At 43.0% G+C, this 14279-nt stretch overlaps 1 protein-coding gene across 1 annotated transcript; it reads right to left on the minus strand.

The window, feature by feature from the left end:
- Positions 1 to 4181: 4181 nt before the first annotated feature.
- Positions 4182 to 10453, minus strand: LOC108634312 (odorant-binding protein-like). The gene is made up of 3 exons (XM_018043712.1): positions 10332 to 10453; positions 9742 to 9881; positions 4182 to 4290 (listed from the first exon to the last, which is right to left on the minus strand). The coding sequence occupies exons 1-3, from the start codon at positions 10407 to 10409 to the stop codon at positions 4182 to 4184; spliced, it is 327 nt and encodes a 108-aa protein (XP_017899201.1). The 5' UTR covers positions 10410 to 10453.
- Between the last annotated feature and the right edge of the window lie 3826 nt (positions 10454 to 14279).

Here is a 14279-nt window from a genome sequence, read left to right on the forward strand (position 1 = left end):
CTCGATAAGGATTGAACCTATGTCTCCTGCCCTGGCAGGCAGATTCTTGTCCCCTGGACCACCAGGGAAGTCCCCAAGAGTGTTCTAAACAACGTACACATATTATCAAATCCAGGTTCAAAAATTCTTTGTATTTCTGTGACCCCAGCCATGACATTGTTTTCTCTTGACAAAAATCAACCTACCTTGTGTTCATTACCTTCCTGACTGCCTGCGCAAGCCAGGCAACCATGTGAACACTCTAAGTATTGTGTTTCCCAAGCCCCTCAGTCGGGATTATGACACAGACTACCCCTACCGCCATGTCTGCTGGTGTGAAGACAGCTTACCTGCTGGGACATGTAGGCAGTGACTACCTAGAGGTGACATCCTTCCAAACCTGGAGTGCTGCCCCTCTCCTCTCCCTCCTCTCTGTCCTGCCTGTCCTGCTCTGCAATGCCTGTCCACTCGGCCCCATGTGTCTTGACAAGGAGCAGCTCCGACCTACTGTGTGTCACACTGCACTCTCTATGTCCATTCTCTCTGTCCTGGCCTCCACCTCACCTTCCTGCAGTCTCAGCAACATGGAATGTAAAGATCCCCATCTGTGTTCCTGGAGCATGCAAACACCATTGCTCAGTCTCTGAAACACTGAAAATTATTAGTGCGCTTGTGAAAAAAGCAGCTTCATGTCGGGAGCCATGTTATGCATTACTGACAAAATGGAGGCACCCCCAACCCATTCTCCTTCCCACAGGCACAGACCCGGGATGAAGGAGTTAGGCCTTGTGATTCTGACTTTTTTTTTTTTTTCCTCTCCTTGGCTGAGTTGACTTAAAAGGAATATTAAGGTGCTTATTGTTCTTGAGAGGAGCATGAGAAGGCACAAAACCTTCTGCAGCTATGCTCAGGAAAAGAATTCATAAAGTTAGTCACTGACATTTGTTCAAGGAGTTTTACAAAAGAGTGTCCCAGGATGAGCCACATAGGCTGCAGCTTGAGGACATGGGAGGGATTGCTATCTGAAGCCTATTTGTGAAGGAAATGTTTATGGCAAAGGAGTTTACTGAATTAAGGCTTAGAAATAATTAAAATAGAAGCTGAAGATTTAAGGAATGTTGTAATGTTAGTATATTTACTGTAGCTTATAGAGGTTAGGAATTTTAGAGATACTATAGCTAGAAGCCTTTTTAAGAGACAGTGAGCTCAGGATGTTAGGGGCAAACAGGATTTAGAAAGATAAATAAACTGAGGAATGTAGCATGAGTTACAATGTAACCACACGTTAACTATAGGACACATAAGAAGAAGTAGATAATAGATGTTAAAGCTGATTTGGGGAGAATGCTGAAGCAGGAGCTCTGTTTTGAAAGGCAACAATGATTTACGGAGATAATAAGTCTGGGTGAGGGGGAACTGAAAATGTCAAACCTCTGACCTAATGTTTTCGTAAAAGTATAAAGAAAGTCTTAAACTTGAAATAAATAGGCAGTCCAAGAAAACTGGGAGGCTGGCTCGTTTCTCACTGACCACTCACCCTTTCAGGTTGAATCCCTGGCTGCTGGAGCTGGACTCTGGCAGCTTCAGAGTCTCAGAGCCCTGACGAGAATATGCAATTTTCCCAAGGCCACGCTGAGTCCACCAGCCTTGCTTCACGTTGGGACAGCTTAGTTCAGACTATGCATGTCCTCAGATTATCAGTGACCACCTGTGGTTCACCATGGCTTCACCAAGGTGGGCATAGCATCATCACTGAATTGACTGTGATGTTCATGAAGGGATGGGGTCATGAGAGTAAACCTGTCTTCTGGGCGTCAGCTCACCATCAAGGCCACTGCTGTACTGGGCCTGATGCAGGTGCACCTCACAGTCCCCAAAACAAAGCTGAAGGCTGGCAATGGCTGGTCCCCAAGAGACCTTCCGAGAAGTCTTGCACTTACATTTTTCTCCCTTGTTTAGTCATTGCGTAAAAATCAAGCTAAAAGGGGTTGCAAAAATGGAGAAGAGTAAAGACAGTGGAAGCATTCATGATTCAGCCAAAGGAAACCATAGAGTGGGAGTAAGGAAAAAATGAAGGCATAATATAGGAAACCTCAAATATCAGAAGTTATCAATCAAGTATGGGGAAATATTTCAGGCATGAATTTTACTAATTTGTGGCTATCGCATATGTACTGTATGACTACTTAATTTAGGCAAGGGTTATAATCACATATTGATCTACTTAAATTTTAATCAAACATGTTTCCCTTAGGGCATGTGAAAACAATATTGTTATTTAGGGCCATTATAAAGAGCTCAGAGATACAAAGCTGGGCCAGCATGCCCATTGCTTTGTATAGAAGCTGCCTTTATGGTTGAACTCATGATGATTTCCTTGAGTTCAAGTTCATCCATCTCATCTTGAATGGACTAAGATATTATAAGATTGTTTTTAAATAGTGAATGACACTAATATGCCACCTCAAGATAGACCCCGAGACCTCAGTTCATAAGCCTGTTGTAAATTATCTGTGAGAATTCTATGAAAGAGAAATTGTACACTCATGTTTAGCCACATTGTTCTGGTTGATATATAATTGCTATGCCATGTCTGACTCTCCATGACTCCACGAACTGTACCACACCAAGTTCCTCAGTCCTCCACGATCTTCCAGAATTTGCTCAACTTCATGTCCTTTGAGTCAATGATGCCATCCGACCATCTGATTCTCAGTTATCCCCTTCTCCTCCTGCCTTCAAACTTTCCCAACATCAGGGTCTTTTCCAATGAGTCAGTTCTTCGCATCATGTGGCCAACGTACTGGGACTTCAGCTTCAGTATCGGTCCTTCCAATGAATATTCAGAATGTATTTCCTTTACAATGGATTGATTTGATCTCCTTGCAGTCCGAGGGACTCTCAAGAGTCTTCTCTAGCACCATCATTCAAAAGCATCTGTTCCTTGGTGCTCAGCTTTCTTTACACTCCAAATCTCCAATCCATACATAACTAGGGGGAAAAAAATACTGTTGAGTAAATGGATTTTGTTGGCAAAGTGATGTCTTTGCATTTTAATAAGCTGCCTTGGGTTGTCATAGCTTTCCTCCGAAATACAAATTATCTTCAATTTCGTGGATGCAGTCACAATCCACAGTGATTTTCGAGCCCAAGAAGATAAAACCTGTCACTGCTTCCAGTCTTTCCACCTTCTATTTCCATAACGTGAGGGGACCAGATGCCATGATCTTAGCGTTTTTGAATGTGGAGTTTCAGGCCAGCTTTTTCAGTCTCCTCGTTCACCCTCGTTATGAGACTCTTAGTTCCTTTTCATTATCTTCCATTAGAGTGGTATCATCTGCATATCTGATGCTGTTGATATTTCTGCCAGCAATCTTGATTCCAGCTTGTCATTCAAGCTGGAATGACATTTGGCATGATGTGCTCTGCATATAAGTTATAGAAGCCACATGAGGATATCTTGTACTCTTTTCCCAATGGGAACCAGTCTGTTGTTCCATGTCCAGTTCTCACTGTTGCTGACTGACCCACATACAGGTTTCTCTGGAGCCAGGTAAGGCAATCCGGTATTCCCATATCTTTTAGAATTTTCCACACTTTGTTGTGATCCACACAGTCAAAGGCTTTACCATAGTCAATGAAGCAGAAAGAAAAAAAAAATGTTTTCTTTTTTTTTTTTCTAGAATTGCCTTGTATCCTCCATGATCCAGTGAATTGATCTGGTTCATCTGCCTTTTCGGAATCATGCTTATACGGCTGGAAGCTGTCTGATCATGTACTACTGAATCTTAACTTGTAGGACTGTGAGCAGTACCTTGCTCACATGAGAAATGAGCCCGACGGTGTGGTAGTTGGAACATTCTTTGTCATTTTCCATCTTGGCGATTGAGACGGAAACTGACCTTTTCCAGGTCTGTGGCCACTGCTGAGTTTTCCAAAGTTGCTGACACATTGCTGCAGCCCTTTAACAGCATTGTTTTTTAGGATTTTAAAGAGCGCAGCTTGAATTCTGTCACCTCCACTAATGTTGTTCATATAATGCTTCATAAAGTCCACTTAACTTCACAGTCTAGGATGTCTGGATCTGGTCTCGTTGAGTTACACTCCATTGAGGGGAGACGTTTCAGTCCCTGACCTCTGATTTTTAGTAGGAGCAGAATTCAGATGTATGGGGTTATTGAAGAAAGATGAGACCAAGATTTCTACCTGAATGTACTCTTTCCAGTGAAACGTTCATACTTACAGTCAACAGCATAAAAGTTTCCTTCCTTTGTGCCTGAGACATATTTTTCTATGCATTCTCCATTCTCCCTTAAAAAAAAAGCATATTCAAGTTAGTTGAGTAAGACAATAAAAATTTGATGTATAATTAGCATTCTTTCTGTATGACACCCAAGAATATGTGTCAGGTATCACCTCAGTGCTGGTGAACAATTTGACCTTCAAAAGGGACAAAATATGTTGTCTCATATGCAGTCACTGTCAAGTGACAAGGATGGTTTTTCTACACACTAAATCTGACTAGTAGTTACAATGACAACCTGCAGATACAAACAGGTCAGGTGTAAAGCCAATAAACATAGAGAAATCTAGAATTTTAGGAAGAAAGGAAAAGAATGAAGTTTTCCTTTATATATATAGTTTCTGAAAACAGAGAGACATAGGCATCATGACAAACCTGAGGGATTGTCGCAACCCTGGCAGTGAGTCATTAGACAATGAAAGTGGAAGTGTTTGTCACTCAGTTGTGTCCGACTCTCTGCGATCCCATGGACTGTAGCCCGCCAGTCTCTTCCTCTGTCCGTGGGATTCTCCAGGCAAGGAGACTGGAGTGAGTTACCCTTTCCTTCTCCAGGGGAATTTCCGAACCCAGATTTCGAATCTGGGTCTCCTGTATTACGGGCAGATTTCTTACCCTCTGAGACACCAGGGAAGCCCTCAGTAGACAGTATGAGAGCCATCAGGCCTTATGAGACAATATGAGATCCCCCAGGCCTCATTACACAATATAAGAACCACCAGGGAAGCCCTCAGTAGACAGTACGAGAGCCAAAAATCACAAAATTTAAAAAAAAGTTTAATTTTCTCCAAATGCACAGTGTTCCTCCACCACAATACCAATATGAGGATTAAACCTGAAAGACACATATCTGTATACAGACACATTTCACACTCACAAAGACACTTGCACAAGAAAACACTTAAGTACACTTGATGTCCTTATATGTTATGAAGAAATTTATGCATATAATATATGATAAGTATATATCATTACCTTTGTAACAAAAGAGGAAGTGGCTTCACATATGTCCTCTGCACATGTATGTGAAAAAAGGGGTATTTGGCATATATAAAGAATCTTCGTGAAACTAATACTAAAAGAGAAATAATCCTACAGGAACTGGATTAATTTTTGAACAGACACCTTGGAAAAGAATGCCCACAGTGAAGTGTGGTGAGTGTTCTTAGTCATTGAAAGTGAACGTGCAAGTCATTCAGTCATTTCTGCCTCTTTGTGACCCAATGGCCTATACATTACATGGAATTCTCCAGCCCATAATACTGGAGTGGGTAGCCTTTCCATTCTCCAGTGGTTGTTCCTGACCCAGGAATTGAACTGGGGTCTCCTGCGTTGCAGGCAGATTGTTTCTTTACCAAGTGAGCTTCAGGGAAGCCCTCTTAGTCATTAGGGAACTGAAATGCATAGAAATCACTGAAAAACAACCACAAAGTGGGAACACAACAATTATCCAATATAACTTCAAATACACACAATTTTATCTGAGCAGACAAACTCCTTTCATTTGGCATGGAAAACGTGATTCTTTGCATATGCAGACAGTGACAACTGCTTTAAACATTGTGCTGAGTGATGGAAGGTGGGGAAAATGATTCATAGAGCGTGTTTTTCTCGCATGAAGATCCAGAAAATTTAGAAAGTGCAGATCTGTCTAATCTATGGCTCTAGAGGTAGAAATTTGATGATGAGAAAAGAAAAAGACAGTATGAAATGGCAAAAAGATAGGACACTGAAAGATGAAAGCAAAATTCTGTCTGGGCAGGCCTTACGAATAGCTGTGAAAAGAAAAGAAGCAAAGAGCAAAAGGAATAATGGAAAGATATTCCCATTTGAATGCAGAGTTCCAAAGAATAGCAAGGAGAGATTAGAAAGCCTTCCTCCGTGATCAGTGCAAAGAAATAGAGGAAAACAGTACAATGGGAAAGATTAGAGATTTCTTCAAGGAAATAAGAGCTATCAAGGGAATATTTCATGCAAACATGGGCTCAATAAAGGACAGAAATGGTATGGGCATAACAGAAGCAGATAATATTAAGAAGAGGTGGCAAGAATACACAGGAAAACTCTACAAAAAAGATCTTCATGACCCAGATAATCACGATGGTGTGATCACTCACCTAGAGCCAGACACCCAGGCATGTGAAGTCAAGTAAGCCTTAGGAAACATCACTACGAATAAAGCTAGTGGAGGTGATGGAATTCCAGTTGAACTATTTGAAATCCTGAAAGATGATGCTGTGAAAGTGCTGCACTCAATATGCCAGCAAATTTGGAAAACTCACCAGTGGCCACAGGACTGAAAAAGGTCAGTTTTCATTCCAGTCCCAAAGAAAGGCAATGCCAAAGAATGCTCAAACTACTGCAGAATTGCACTTATCTCACACACTAGCAAAGTAATGCTCACAATTCTCCAAGCCAGGCTTCAAATGCACATAAACTGTGAACTTCCAGATGATCAAGCTGGATTTTAAAAAGGCAGAGGGAACAGAGATCACAGTGCCAACATCCATTGGATCATCATAAAAGCAAGAGAGTTCCAGAAAAACATCTACTTCTGCTTATTGACTATGCCAAAGCCTTGGACTGTGTGGATCACAATCAACTGTGGAAAATTCTTCAAGTGATGGGAATACCAGAACACCTGACCTGCATCTTGAGAAATCTGTATGCAGGTCAGGAAGCAATAGTTAGAACTGAACATGGAACAACCGACTGATTCCAAATCAGGCAAGGACTATGTCAAGGCTGTATACTGTCACCCTGCTTATTTAACTTATATGCAGAGTACATCATGAGAAAAGCTGGGCTGGAAGAAGCGCAAGCTGGAATCTAGATTGCCAGGAGAAATATCAGTAACCTCAGATATGCAGCGGACACCACCCTTATGGCAGAAAGTAAAGAAGAAGTAAAGAGCCTCTTGATGAAAGTGAAAGAGGAGAGTGAAACAGTTGGCTTAAAGCTCAACATTCAGAAAACGAAGTTCATGACATCCGGTCCCATCACTTCATGGCCAATTGATGGGGAAACAGTGGAAACAGTGGCTGACTTTATTTTGGGGGGCTCCTAAATCACTGCAGATGGTGACTGCAGCCATAAAATTAAAAGATGCTTACTCCTTGGAACGAAAGTTATGACCGACCTAGACAGCATATTGAAAAGCAGAGACATTGCTTTGGCAAACAAAGGTCAATCTAGTTGAGCCTATGGTTTTTCCAGTAGTCATGTATGGATGTGAAGATGGACTCTCAAGAAAGTTGAGTGCTGAAGAATTCATGCTTTTGAAATGTGGTGTTGCAGAACACTCCTGAGAGTCCCTTGGACTGCAAGGAGGACCCACCATCCTAAAGGACATCAGTCTTGAATATTCATTGGAAACACTGATGCTGAAGTGGAAACTCCAATACTCTGGCCACCTGATGCAAAGAACTGACTCCTTGGAAAAGACCCTGATTCTGAAAAAGATTGAGGGCAGGAGGAGAAGGGGACGACAGAGGGTGAGATGGATGGATAGCATCACGACTCAATGGACATGAGTTTGAGGCAAGTTCTGGGAGTTGGTGATGGACAGGGAGGCCTGACGAGCTGCAGTCCATGGGGTTGCAAAGAGTCGGACACGACTGAGTGGCTGAACTGAACTGAACTGAAGAAAAGGAGGTGTGCTGGAGAATTTTTATAACTGTTTTTAAAAACAAAACTGTTTCTATTTCTGAGTGTGTTGTGTCTTTTTGCCACTCAGGCTGCTCTCTGTTGCCGAGGGCAAGGGTCATCACTCTCTAGTTGCAGTGCCAGGATTTCTCACCATGGTTTCTTCTCCTCCTGTAGAGCATATAGCCCAAGGCTCAGTCATCATAGCACATGGGCTTACTTGCTCCCGGGCATGTGGCTTCCCTCCAGACTTAGATGGAGCTCATGTCTCCTGCATTGGCAGACAGATTCTTAAGCATGGAGCCACCAGCTAAGACTAGGAGAGAATACTGGAGTGGGTTGCCATTTCTTATTCCAGGTAAAATTGATTTCAGAAAGATTCAGTTCAGTTCAGTTGCTCAATCGTGTCTGACTCTTTGCGACCCCATGAATCGCAGCACACCAAGCCTCCCTGTCCATCACCATCCCCCGGAGTTCACTCAGTCTCGCATCCATCGAGTCCGTGATGCCATCCAGCCATCTCATCCTTGGTCGTCCCCTTCTTCTCCTGCCCCCAATCTCTCCCAGCATCAAAGTCTTTTCCAATGAGTCAACTCTTCACTTGAGGTGGCCAAAGTACTGGAGTTTCAGCTTTAGCATCAGTCCTTCCAAAGAAATTCCAGGGCTGATCTCCTTCAGAATGGACTGGTTGGATCTCCTTGCAGTCCAAGGGACTCTCAAAAGTCTTCTCCAGCACCACATTTCAAAGACATCAATCTTCGGCGCTCAGCTTTCTTCACAGTCCAACTCTCACATCCATACATGACCACTGGAAAAAACATAGCCTGACTAGACGGACCTTTGTTAGCAAAGTAATGTCTCTGCTTTCGAATATGCTATCTAGGTTGGTCATACCTTTCCTTCCAAGGAGTAAGCATGTTTTAATTTCATGGCTGCAGTCAATCAGTTATATATATTTATAAAGCCATGTCTCCAAGCATAGAACATTTAGTTGTTTCTTTTCTTGATATTTTTATTCCACACAATGCATACCTGAGTTTACATGTTCTCATTTGGGGGGATAATTGGTGAGCAAATATGTTGATTTCTGCCATACTTGCATGTTCCTAGGAAGCTGTCTTTGGTATAGTGGCCATTCCATGAATGGTACTTGGATCTGTGTGTGTGTGTGCTTGATAGCTCAGTCCTGTCTGACTCTTTGTGACCCCTTGGACTGTAGCCCTCCAGGCATCTCTGTCCATGGGATTCTCCAGGCAAGAATACTGGAGTGGGTCGCCGTTTCCTCCTCCAGGGGATCTTCCCAACCCAGGGATGGAACTCCTGTCACATGCCTTGGGAGGCTCCTGGGAAGGGACTTGGGAACGTCACTAGGGGCTCTGAAGGCTTTGAGAAACTCAGTGGTGATGAAACCTCCCGTGAGGAAGCCCCGAGGGCAGAGCTCACTGTTTGCTCTCCCCTTGCTCTCACTTCTGTGCTCAGTGGAAACTGTCTCTTACAAATTCTGCAGGAAGGAGTTAAGCCCCTGGTGGGGACTGTGGGCTCCAGGACACGAGCCTCTTCCCTCTGCCGTGTCCCTCTTTCCTTTACTGAGTTGATGCCAGTAGTGCTTCTGGGTTCTCCCTCTAAGCAGAATTTTCAGGGCATTCCCTGGAGGCTCACGGTGGAACCACCTTCCCCCCAGCTCAGAGAACTTGCCCAGCCTCACAGCTCCGGGCGTCTTCCTCTACCACCCAGAGAGCTCCCTGCAGACTGGGAAGACACACCCTCCCTCAGTTGGGGGTTTACCGGTGTTTTCCTTTTGCATGATTTTTACTTACTTGACATAAAAATGCATCAGTATGGTGCCATTTTCTTCATCAAACTCAATGTAACGCATGAAAGCGTAGAATGGCGCACCCTCGGTGATCTTCTCTATGTTATTGGCTGCCATGTAATAGGTTAACCATCTTCCTGTGAACTAAAAAGTTAAATTCCCTTCAGAAATCGCAGTCCATCTCTGCAAATTCTGCCCAACATCATCCCTCAGGAGTTTCCCTGCCCTTTCACTTAGCCGAAGTTACCTATCTTTACGAACACAGCCCTAGGTATAAAATCATAGGAAAACTCATGTCAGATTAAGGAAATACTTGAGGTATTACTGAGATAGCTTAAGCTATCTTGTCAAATGCCACAGCCCTAATCCAGCAGCTGTGTGGTCTTCCTTCCATTTTACAAGAGTAGTGAACATGAGAGATGATACAGACATCACAAACAGCAGGTATAGAGCCCATGAAGGGAGCAATTCTCAGTTGCAGGGACATGGCTAGACTTAGCAGTCCACATGACCAAACCTCGAAAGGGACACTCACATCAATACTCACTAAGACTTCCTCCCAAGCTAGGACCACCATTCAAATGCCCCTGGTACCTGAGAGGCGTCTATCTGAGCATCACCTTGACTGGCAACAAGCAGACTAAGGACAAGACTGCACAGCAGAACCTTCATCTTGTTGACTCTCGTGGCCCTTCTTCTGGAGAAGCTGAGGGTGTCCCAGTGGTTGGAGAGGATGCAAAATTGCTGCCGCTTTTATCGCCTGCATCTGCTGGCGTGACAGCTCATGAGCCAATGGCTGTTCCTCATATGACCACAGGTGCAACGGAAGGCACCTTCAGGATCCTGGTTGGCAGAGATACACTTTGCTGGCATTCTGTCATTTTAATAATGATATTTGTTTTCAGAGAAGCATATATAGATGTGGGCATTTGACCTTTAAAGTAAGTGAGAAATTGCAGTAGATCCAATATTGCAAGGGGACAATTATTTATTTTCCTGTTCATCATGAGATCCAAAAGTGAGATGACCTCTCCAAGATGCATATGCCTCACTTCTGCATGGTTCTGTTAACGTGGTGGAGACAGTCTAACATTTATTTTCTAAAAGTAAAGATTGACTGTGTGGTTTAGCCAAGGGAACATTACTTCCTAAGAGACCCTTGGAAATATTCCTATTTTTCTGAGGTGGGGAACAGGTCAGCACAAGCATTTACCACCTTCTCCTGCCCCAATGTGGGCTTTTTCCTCCTAATTACTGAGGACGACCTGGTAAAAATGCCACTTAAAGTCATCTGAAGAATGCACACCAGTAGTTTATTTTCAGTGATTTCTCTCCAGACAACCTTCTACCCATTTAATCTGTAATATAATATTTACTCACTAACTCAGTTGTTTCTCCCAGTGAGCAAAAGTACTGGACAGCAGTTCTTGCCACTTTTAGAATTTTGAATGGAAAAAATAAATTTTCTGACTCAAGGTCACTGAAACAGTGAGTCATTTTTTAAAATTTTTTATCAAATTTAACTCACTTTCATCTTCATTCATGGGAATTTATCAAATAAACACATTAAAAGATCAGTTAAGTTCTGAGTATAGAAAGGAAGAAACGATGAGATTCAGGGTTTCTGAGTCAGCTAAGTGAGAACTTCTCCTGGGAAAAATTAGAGTTCAGAATTTTTCATTTGGGTTGAAGTCAGACTTTCAGGAGAGCTTGTCATCTCAAGGTCATCCTCAGCTCACATCCTCAGGAGATCACTTTCCTTCATGTTCATGGGGACCGACATTATATCTATGTTTTTTCCTTTTATTCTCTTTTCTTTCAGTTGCAATAGCATGCTATCTCTTTTGTTCATGCATTCCTCTGTATATCACCCTGTCGTAGTTTCAGCTGTGAAGTCTGCGTGATAGAAGGCTTTCATGTCTCAGGATATCGTGAAACCATTTCCTGTCTTTGGTCTTTGATCAAGACACTAATTTTCCTTCTTTGCTTGTTTGTTTCTTTATCTTGACTACAGCACGCAGCATGCAGGTTCTTAGCTCCCCAATGGGGATGAACCCTATGTGGACCCTGTACTCTGTGTGAGGGAAGGGCAGAATCCTGACCACTGGACCACCAGAGAAGTCCCTGATACAGATAAATTTGAGTGGTCATGTGACTCCAGCTCACACCCCTTATCATCCCATCATCGCCCTTCTATCTCTACTTTTGTATATCTAGCATTCCCAGGTTTTCGTTTTGGACTCTTAGCAACATGTGTCCCCAGGGAGTGTATCCTAGGACCATCCTATCTTAGGAAGATCTTTCTAACTGCCAATCAGGGGGAGATTAAACACTAGCTATTCTAAGAGATTATTGCAACAGTTGTAATAACCATGTTGCTTCCACTGGTCTTAGCACTCTTCTTCCCTCACTGTGTTCACAAGTCTGTTCTCTATATCTGCATCTGTGTTCCCTCCCTGCAAATAATATGTAGCTGGTGAGAAGTTGCTGAAACTCAGGGAGTCCAGAGAGGCGCTCTGTGATGACCTGGAGGGGTAAGATGGGGTGAGGGGAGGAGGCTCAAAAAAGAGGTGATTAATAATAATTATGGCTGATTTGCTTTGTTGCATGGCAGAAGCCAAGAGAATATTGTCAAGCATTCTCCACCAATTAAAAGATAGAATAGAAAGGAAAAAAGTTTTCATCCTTAAGGTAACTGATAAAAGGAAAAAAATCCTATTGCTTTGTACTGAAAGGACTCATATGCCCTTGAACCCTAACTGTCATTAATTGGTCAAAATGTAGGCAATAGACTAATAAATAAAAACAAACCAGCTTAAAAAACATTACTGCTGTAACTCCCTCCAAATAACACTAAGTACTGCTTGGTACATGTTCCTGTGGTCTCCTCAAATTTATTCAGGTTTTTGGAACTGACAAGTCTCTAACGACAGGTTATTAATTTTGTTTTACCTGCCTCTTTTTTTCTGCAACCATTGTTTTTACATCTTAGATTGCACAACTCCTAACTAAACAGTACAAGGAGGCTATTGATCTTGGCCACTCAAAATTCCAGGTTCCCTCAAGGATACACGACCAAGGTTGCAATGCAGTTAGAGTCTAACGTTGAGACAATAGAACACAAGCCCACTATTTTAAAGAAAGTACCTGTGCATATAACTTTATCACAAAAATGTACATTGTATTTATTTATATATGCATTCATTTATTTGTCCGGGCCGGGTCTTAGTTGCAGCACAAAATCTTTGTTTTGACATAGCTGGGATCTTTTGTTATGGCACGTGGACTCTCTAGTTGTCCTCCTGACAGACCAGTGAATCCGAGAAAGGCGGGGACACAAGCAATATGACTTTCTTTGGACAGTCGGCTGAGAAGATGGAAGACCAATGTCTCAAAGTAACCATCTTGTCAGGGTCTGGAGGCCAGGTTCTTTTACAGAGAAAGAGGGAGGTTAAGATATGGCAAACTAAACTCAAAAGGCAGAATAGAGAGCTAGAGACAGTGAGGAAGTGGAGCACAAAGGATTCTCAGTCTTGCAGAACATGTCAGGATTGGCCACCCTCTGGAATGTGCGTGTTAAGTTCTTCTTTTCATAGCTGGGTCAATATTAAACTAACCAGGGTTAGTTTATCTCCCTGTGAGCTGAGAAAGGGCATGTTAACAGGCAGGCTGAAGGCTAGGGTCTTCTGAGTTAGGCCATAATGTATGATGATAATAACAATGGCAACAAAAAGCAAGTCAAAGAAACAGTTCCAACATGGAGTCACCTTTGGTTCTTCGGGACAGTTCCCCACTGTCAAAGCCCATTCCACAGTCTTGTAGAAAAAGAGGGCAGTGACCATTCTGCTTCATCAGAAGGATCGTTCTGGGAGTGTCAAGGGCCAGGGATTCTGGGTGTGGGTATGGCATAAATCCTCTTGGAGGGCATCACCATTAATCCCATCATAGAGTTGCCAGAAATGACACAGGACTGGGAAATAGAATCTTGGAGGGGAGAACAGTAATGTGTGCACCAGGACCCAGGAGAAAGGACCAGTGACCCCACAGGAGACTATCCTGGAATGCCTGAGGGTATTTGGAAGTCTCCGGCGGGTGAAGGTGTGGGTCAGTGGTGGCCTGTTTTGGGTTAAGCACAGGGACTCTAGCAGTTCATGCGTGGGATCTTTTGAGGGAAGTCACCATTATCTTCAGTACTTCCACCATAGCTTGGCCCCAGGTAAATATCAGGGAAGGAATAAATCTTTTCCCATTAACAGAAAATTGGATTAAAGATTTACTAAGCAGGACCTCAAGGATCAGAGCAAGACCCAGTACTCCACTCAGTGAGTCTATCCCTTCAGGAATCTTTCATAAGCCTCTGATCCTTCTCCATCAGAAGGCAGATGGACTGAAAATCACCACCATAGAAAATAAAGAGTCTAATCACATGGATCACAACCTGTCTAACTCAATGAAACTATGAGCCATGCCATGTAGGGCCACCCTATATGGACGGATCATGGTGGAGAGATATGACAAAATGTGGTCCACTGGAGAAGGGAA

Source organism: Capra hircus (assembly GCF_001704415.2).
Source record: "Capra hircus breed San Clemente chromosome X unlocalized genomic scaffold, ASM170441v1, whole genome shotgun sequence".
In the NCBI taxonomy this organism is placed as follows: domain Eukaryota; kingdom Metazoa; phylum Chordata; class Mammalia; order Artiodactyla; family Bovidae; genus Capra; species Capra hircus.